Genomic DNA, 8,568 nt, shown 5'->3' with positions numbered 1-8,568 from the left:
ATTTTCGGCTTCAGATTTGGCCTTTGCAACCGAGCCTCGAGCTCCTCTATTTTCTTTTCTTGGGACGAGCTCTTCTCCTTCATGCCTCAAAGCTGACTTTTGATCGATGACAATTGGGCTCGAGCAGTCTATGTTTCTGCAGCACAGCGGTCCATACCTTCTTTCCACCCCAAGGACTCCGCCTTTATCATGTTGACCTCCTCGCGGAACGGCTCGATCCTCTCGACCTTCTACTGCAGCTGTGAAAGTGAAATGTTAGCCACCGTTCCCAAATCGAGCCCATGAGCTTTTAAGATTTTCATTACCTGCTCGATCAGGTCTGTATGGTCTTTGTGAGCCGTGGCTAACTCGGCTCGGAGGTCCTTGATCTTTTCTTATTTTTGCCCACTGAGAAAGTTGAGGGCATTCCTCTCCTCGGTAAGCCTTTGAATGTCGGCCTCGTACCGACTCATCTCAGCTCGAGACCGAGAAAATGCTTCCCGATGAAGCACTGAGGTCTACGCAGAAAGAAGAAAAGAAGTTAGACAGGAAGAGAAAAATGAACAAAAAGGTAACACCAACAAGGGGAATTAAGGCTTACCCGATTCAGAGCTTTCTGCACTTCGTTAAAAAGGCTCGATGCCCCGCCCGAGTCCTTCCTCGAGACCTCCAAGTCGCTCGGGCCGGTAGCATCTTTGACCCCAGTAAAGTAATCACGGAAGGGGTCCTCCCTTCCGTGGGCTCCTTCGATGGAAAGGGTCTTCAAGTCCCGAGCCTCTTGAATCATCTCCTCCACTTGGGGCGTATTCTCTATCTCTAGGGGCCTCGAGACCAGCCCCTACAACTGTACCCACCGTTGGCTCATTATGGTGGGAGGCATCTTCAATCCTCGATGACTCGGGGACTTCGCCCAAGTCTCTTTCCGAGACCCCCTCATCTCGAGATGGAGTCTCTGCAGCCTTCACCAATTCAGTGGCCTTTGGGGCCTCGGTGCTCATTCCCACTCGGGCCACCAGCCTAGAGTCGTCTTCTTCCTCTTCTTCGTTTTCCTCCCTTAGATGCCGAACAGAGTCTTCGGTCAGGAGGATGATGTTCTTCCTCGGCTTACGAGCCTTCTTCTTCTTAGGTTCTGGATCCTCAGAGGTTGAGGTCTTTTTCCTCTTTTTGTCCTTCGCCGGTTTCGGTGCCGGGATTGAATTCTCCTCCTCACTAGATAGGGGCCTCATGACAGCATCTTTGCCAAGGCCTGTATGAAAGGAAATTAAGTAAGAAATGCTTTAACAAAATCATCAAAGACGTGGAAAAGGGGCTTACCATGAGTTTTGGCCTCCCATCGGCCCTTTGATAAATCGCGCCATGAGCGCTTGACATACATAGAGGTCGAGGTCAGGTCCCGAACCCAGCTCTTGAGGTTAGGAATTGCACCGGGCATCCAAGCCACCGCTACATCACGGAAAATGATATCGATGAGAAGAAGCAAATGAGCAAAATAATAAATAGGAGCTAATAGTGGGATTTTACTTACGCTTCATATTCCATTTCTCGGGAAATAGCATCTTCTCGGCTGATATTAGGTCGAAAGTCCTCATTCGAATGAACCGGCCCATCCAGCCTCGGTCCTTGTCCTCGTCTATGCTCGAGAACAACACTTTGGTAGCCCGACATTGGAGTTTTATTAACCCACCTCGATAGAGGCGGGGGCTGTACAACCTGATGAGATGGTCGAGGGTGAAAGGCACCCGCTCGACTTTGCTCACGAAGAATCGGAACAGAATAACAATTCGCCAAAAGGAAGGATGGATTTGGCCTAGGGTTATTTGATAATGACGGCAAAAATCAACGACGACGGGGTTGAGTGAAAGGGTAAGTGTAAACACTTAGAAACCCTTCCACATGGGTGGTGAGGTCCTCTTCGGGGGTCGGGATCACCACCTCTTTGTCCTCCCAGTTGCAGTCTTTCTTTATCTGCTTAAGGTATCCCTCAGTTATCGAGCATATATACTTCTACAGTGGCTCGCATCGACCGAGAATCGACGAGACTTTATCGGTCTTAAAGTCGGAAGTGAGGACGCACCCCCCGGGAACACACTCCTTAGGGCGTGGCTCCACCGGAGTTTTGTCGCCGGCCGACCGCGATGAAGAAGCATTTTTCTTTTGAGGAACAGTTTATGACGTTTTCGCCATTTGGATTTGAAGTTAAAAATAGATGAAGATGATAAGATTTGGTGTTCTAAGAAGAGGTTAGCAGTAAAAATCGTAGATTTGCAGATAAAGAACTTAGAAGATGTAAAAAACTTTAGAGATTAGAAATTTGAAAGTAAAAGTTCGAAATGGTGAAGAGATTCTATTTATAGATTTCACAATGACAGTTCAAAATTGGCGGTGGCTGACCATCGACTGACGCACATTTAATGCCTTGGTAACTGTACAGACGGGACGTTTCGGTCACTTTCGTCGCTTACATCACGAGGATGACGTCATGACAGGACGAGGTAGAAAAAATGAAGGCTCAATTCGTTTCTTGTAATTACACTCCAAAAAACGATGGGACTATGTGTATACGGTTAAAATCGGGCCCACTCGATTTTACTATTTGACCGAGACCGGGAGATTGCATCGAAGGACGACCTCGTAACGGAACAGACTAAATCACGAGGACAAGGTAACGAGTTCAGAACCGAGGTACATGTCGAGATCGAGGCTAGTAGTGATCGAAGCCAAATGAGACAGACATTGAGCAAGATCGAAGATAGCATAATAACAGAAAGACGAGATATCCGTGACTGGTCGAGAGGATCACAACGTAAATCTCGGTGACTGGTCGAGGATCATGGCGTAAATCTCGGAACAGATCAAATCAGAAACGATTAATTAGATAATCATGAGATTTCTTTCTGTAATTAGAATTATACCATAAGTGAAATTCCTCTCCTATATAAAGGGGTTCTAATCATTTGTAGGACACGGTTGGCAGATATAAAAAGCAATATAATTTTCACTCTCGCTTATACTATTGTTCATCAGCTTGTTATACTTTAATTGTTCTGGCATCAACTAGTTCGAGGGTATCCAAACTCGAGGGCTGAATTCCATTCTAACACCGGTTTGCTTTACTTTATTGTTAATTTCTATTACCCATCCTCACATTTATCAATTGGTATTAGGTGAAATCACGTGTCCTTAGAACCATATTATAAGTTTAATTGTTATACAATTTTAAGGGTAAACAAAGTTCATTGCAACAGTAAAGTTTTTATTTATTTTTAATTTCAATACTAGTAATTTAGTTCGCATTGTGGTACAATTTGCAGCGTTGGTCATTATTGTAGTGTATGGTTCGAGTTAACTCGGGTTTTCTATGGCTCGGCGTCATGGGTGGCAACTACCGGCTCACTCGTTTCAGGTTCTTGCTTTTTACTCTTTCTTGTACTTTGTATCACTTGTAAAGTCATAATGTTGGTGTTATTAGATCTTTTTTGGGTCTTTAAAGTAGGAGTTTTGATTTGGTGGTAGAGTAGTTTGTTGGCATTTGCTGATTGTTTCTTTAGTCAACTGCACTTTGACTCTCTGTACATTTCATTTTTGAGTGATGCCCCAGTTACTTTTTCTTTCTAGATTTGGAATTTGCATAATTTTTAGTTTTGATTTACTAAGATATCTTCTAGTGTTTCACTATCTCAAAAAAATGCGATCTTTCACTTTGGAGGAGGAATCTGACTTGACTTACATTTAATTTTAGTTTGTTTTATCTGAATTTTGATGTTGGTTTTGGGTCTGTTCTGAATTTGGAGCAAAGGCGTCAAGTTTTAGTTTGTGGTAGAAAATTTATTTGACGGGTTTCTTTATTATTGGAGCTATTTTTTAACAAGATTAGAACCCTGCATTGTAACAAGATTAGAACTTCTGTGAACCTTTCTTTAAGTCTAAATGCAATAATGCATATCATCCAGTTCCTTGTTGGACAAACTCTTCAACATAGTCTAAAGAGGTTTTAACTCTGAATCACGTTCACTGGGTTGGTTGATGCAACTGTGTTGATCTGAATTCCAAGTTTCACCTGATATCCTTTCTTACCACAAAGTAAAGTACTTAATCGATTTTTTTTTTTTTTAATTTTTTTTTTTTTTTTTTTTGTGTGTGTGTTGATCAGCATGCATTTCTTTCTTCTGTACTACTTTTCCCATTTCCCAAGTCTCTGAATGCCAAGTTTCACCTTAAAGTTCTTATGGAAGGCGCAATCCTTACTGATGATTAGTGACATCGTATTTTTATCGGCCTTTATGATTAGCTAATATCATCTATTGTTCTTGTACAACTTGAAACTTGTGTACTCATTGTTCCACCTTGCTGTGTGCAGGTTGTGGCTATAACTGTTTTCTTCCTGCTATCTGTTGCCTTCTATGCATGTTTTGCTCCATTTTTAGGAAAAGACATCTACGAGTACATAGCAATTGGTGTTTATTCCTTCCTGGTGAGTGGCATAGGCTGCGTACAATAGACCCTTGTGGTCCTGCCCTTCCCTGGACCCCGCGCATAGCGGGAGCTTAGTGCACCGGGCTGCCCTTTTTGTTTTTGCGAACACTCTATTCCTGTTTCACTTTCATGTCACTTTTTTTCATTTTTAACTCTTGCTTTTAGGCTCTGTGTGTGTTCACACTCTATGTTAGATGCACAGCAATTGATCCTGCTGATCCCGGGATTCTCGTTGAAGCTGACAAATCAACGGCCTATCAGTCACACTATGAAATAGAGTTGCCTGGTTAGTTTTTGGATGCAATATGATCCTCTTATTCAGTTTCCTTTGAAAAAGTTAAATCTTCAGCGGAACTAGAACTACCTCAAGATACATTTGACATTTTTAATTTTGGGTTGTAATTGAAGAACAAGTATTGTGTCAATTAGGTATGAGTTGAAGATAACTAGTAAACCGTGACGTTGTAGACATTTGAAATACAATTGAACAAAATTTTTAGAAATATCAAATTTTACTATTATTCATGAACTAAAAATAAGTCAAGTCTTACATAAATTAAAAAGGAAAAAGACTATCAAGTGTTATGTATGAGACTTTGTTGCTGCATCTCGTTGGGGAGGGAGTGGGTGAAAAATGGAACACTGGTATCATTTTGTAATTTAACCATGATTTATCTTCTGTTGACATCTTAAACTGCTTGTGATATGTTTCAAGATGGAGGAATACCTGCAAGGGATGCTTCAGGTTACTGTGGAAAACTTGGAGGTGTCTTCTGTTGTTGTTTTGTCGTTGAAGACTGTCGGAAGGATGATCAATTACTACAGCAGAGTGGAGATGAAGAAGCTTCGTTTTGCACATTGTGTAATGCTGAGGTATACCACTTCACATCTGCTTCTCTCTCTCTCTAACCTACGCTGCATCTGCAGTATGTTTTTTCTTGCAATTACTTCCAAATGTTTAGACTTTCATTTGATATAGCGGAGAGGCATAACCAATGTATTTTTTTCTTATGCAGGTTCGAAAGTTCAGTAAACACTGTAGAGGCTGTGACAAATGTGTTGATGGATTTGACCATCACTGACGTGTGAGTTGGGGGAATATCCTTAGCATCTGTAGGAATGAAATTCATTAATATGTAGTTAATGAGAATAATATCAGGTTATGGGACAACAATTGGATCCCTAACAAAACAATTCACGGTCCATTGAGGGGACAACACTATGAGATGCAGGTCAGCTCTAACCTTAATAATAATAATTGAAATTTTGATAATATTCGTTTTGACTTGCCTAATACTGCTACTAAGAGCAGTCTGTATCCATATTCCTACTGTAGTATGGTCAATTTAAAGATTAATAAGCCAGCTTTCAGATAATACTAGAAATTTTTCTTGAATGAATCTTCCTACTCTGAAGATAAAATAATTCCTCTGGCTCTATTACCACAATAAGCACCCTACCCGTCATTATCTTCATAAGCAAGGCATTAATACCGATGAACATTGTACTAAATGTAGAGAGGAAGAAACAGTTGGCCATATTATCCTTGAATGTCACCATGCTACTAAGTTTTGATACAAATTAGGAGTTACTAATATCCCTACTCTCAGCAGCAAAACCATTGATTCTCACTGGTCAGATAGGGACAAAGACCTCAACTACACCACTAATAAATTAAGTACTTACTACTGGATTGTCACCATTGGCCAGGTTGACGCTAGCCTCGTCCACCAACGAGAAGTGGAGTGCAACAAAATCAACTGCAGGCAGCTGCCAACTAATTGGCTGGTCGTTTTCGCTAACTCTCATTGTCCAAGAATTCAATGTCAAAGCTCTTCCGTCGGCTAGGGTTATCTGTGCACTCCACAGATCAAACACCTTCCTGAGGTAAGCCTAAAAGTTTAAATTTTTTAGTTAGAATGGAATAAAAATAACAAGTTTATACATAATATACAAGTAGAAGTGGCAAACAGGAACGTTTTTCCAATAGTAGTCACATCTTATAAAAATATCACCACAAGTTTCTTTCTAGCAAAAAAAATAAAAAACATACACCAACTGCCTTTTCTATTAATTATCATCTACCTTAATTGTTGAACGTAAGCAACCTCTTTGACTTACAAATCTTCATAAAAAAATACCATATAATCCCTCAAATAGTCATCAAACCACTAATCAATTACACATGTTTGGTTGCTATAACCAAAAATACCAAAAAACCACATGGAATTGAACACATAATTGCCAACAAAAATAAATCCATGGGAAGGGTAGTAAACACATAATTACCAAAAGTGGCAATCTCATTGGCGCTCAACCAAAGAAATGAAGCAAATTCCAAAAGCAAACCTAAATATTTACTGAAGAAATGATATCTTGAAAATCAATTTAAGACATTCCCAATGAAATATTTATTGATAACACTATACCAACCCAAGGTGTATTGAACCATTTAGACCTTAAGCAAAAAAACTTGGGCAAAAAAGCTATATCAGCCATGCCCAAAAGTTGAAATGCTGAACTACTCAATTGAGATTCAAATAATCCAATGGCTGATAAAAAAACACCAATTTCGATCCAAAATTTCAACCATTTTCCAGAATTCATTTCTGCAGCATTTGCAATAAATACAATGTGTCTCAATCATTTTGCTCAACTGAAACAGATCCAGTGAAGGACAAAAGTAGAATAATATATCCAACACAAGTGAAATCACAGAAAAAGTTAATATTACGGGAAATGTATTTTTTGGATTCTCAACTTCTCCTGCCATAGTACTAACATATCCCAAAAATTCAAGTTAGTAAATAAGGTATTAACACCTTTTGACCTTAAACTAATCAACATACGAGCGTGAATATTTGGAATAGTAATCAATGACAATAAAATATGCAAGTGAAATAACACCAAGTGCAAAAGCAACACATCCCACAATTGTTAAGCTAGAATAGTTAATCAAAGACAAACAGATTTAATCATAGAATTGCCAATTTTCTTGGAGCCCCACATGAAAGAACATGAAAATTTTTCTCTCACCAACTAATACACAAAATAGGGAAACATTAAAGGATATAGAGGTACAAAAGCATACATGATTTCCACGAACTATACCATGCAATAACGCTGATTCTGGAGCCCCTGGTGGTATTTGAGGTATCTGAGCATTACCAGTTCCAGCACCAGCTTGAGGTGGGTCGGGTACTCGAGACCCATCACCATCTTGTGGAAGTATCGATATTGGAACTTGTGCATTACCTGCACCACCACCTTGTGGTGGTTCAACGATTGGAGCTCCACCACCACCTTATGGTGGCATTGGTATTAGAACGTGAGCATTACCAGCTCCAACACCATCTTGTGGTGGTTCAGCAATTGGAGCTCCAATATTAACTAGTGGCTGTGGTGCAGGTTCTCTACTAACAATAAGCACACTAAGCAAATTTCGTCTCCGTGATCTGTTATCCAACACCCGGCTTACCCAGGTAGTAAGACAAAAAATCAACGGAAAGATCGAGAAATCATTCTTAGAGATGAACAATGGCAAGAAAGAATTACCCAGATACCTCAACAACGTCTCAGCTAAGCGGAATAAAAATTGTATAAAAGCAGTCACAATGAAAATCAAATCTTTCCCCTCAATTAGCATGAATATACTCTTAGAACAAACCCAACAATAAGTTAAACAAGGAGCACCACCTGTATGCCCTTGCAAAGCAATCTTCTTTCTGTTTTGATTAATTACATCCCCTATAAGACAAAGTAGAGCAATGAAAGAACTTACAGTTGTCAAAATGCAAATACCCCTAATAACAAGAGTATCATGTGGAAATTGACCCCTTAATGCCACCCCAAGCTCAATAACTAAATTGATCATATAAACATACTCCAAGATGAGTCTCATGAATTTACTCTCTCTGTTTCTTAAAAATGCAGTATATACCAAACCCTAGAACAAAAGTGGCCAACACTGTAAGACCTATGGGAATTGAGTACAAAATATTAGAAAAATCAAAACATCAACATACTATTTCTTTTTTACCATAAATTTACCATCAACAGGCTATTTCGAACATTTTTTACCATAAATTTTAGTTACTTATCAAATAACATTAATTA

General features: G+C 39.7%; 1 protein-coding gene and 1 long non-coding RNA gene across 2 annotated transcripts; one reads left to right on the top strand and one right to left on the bottom strand.

The window, feature by feature from the left end:
* The first annotated feature begins 3,235 nt into the window (after positions 1–3,235).
* Positions 3,236–6,122, top strand: LOC104089494 (protein S-acyltransferase 21-like). The gene is made up of 5 exons (XM_033654366.2): positions 3,236–3,382; positions 4,337–4,450; positions 4,618–4,738; positions 5,168–5,325; positions 5,469–6,122. The coding sequence occupies exons 1-5, from the start codon at positions 3,338–3,340 to the stop codon at positions 5,532–5,534; spliced, it is 504 nt and encodes a 167-aa protein (XP_033510257.1). The 5' UTR covers positions 3,236–3,337; the 3' UTR covers positions 5,535–6,122.
* Positions 6,123–6,941: 819 nt separating this feature from the next.
* On the bottom strand, positions 6,942–8,177 carry LOC138909116 (uncharacterized). The gene is made up of 2 exons (XR_011415659.1): positions 7,621–8,177; positions 6,942–7,212 (listed from the first exon to the last, which is right to left on the bottom strand). It is a non-coding gene; the product is annotated as an uncharacterized lncRNA (long non-coding RNA).
* Positions 8,178–8,568: the final 391 nt, after the last annotated feature.

The sequence above is a fragment of the Nicotiana tomentosiformis genome, chromosome 4 (genome assembly GCF_000390325.3).
Source record: "Nicotiana tomentosiformis chromosome 4, ASM39032v3, whole genome shotgun sequence".
Lineage (NCBI taxonomy): Eukaryota > Viridiplantae > Streptophyta > Magnoliopsida > Solanales > Solanaceae > Nicotiana > Nicotiana tomentosiformis.
The sequence above is the reverse complement of the archived record's forward strand: the minus strand, read 5'-3'. Positions and strand labels throughout refer to the sequence as shown.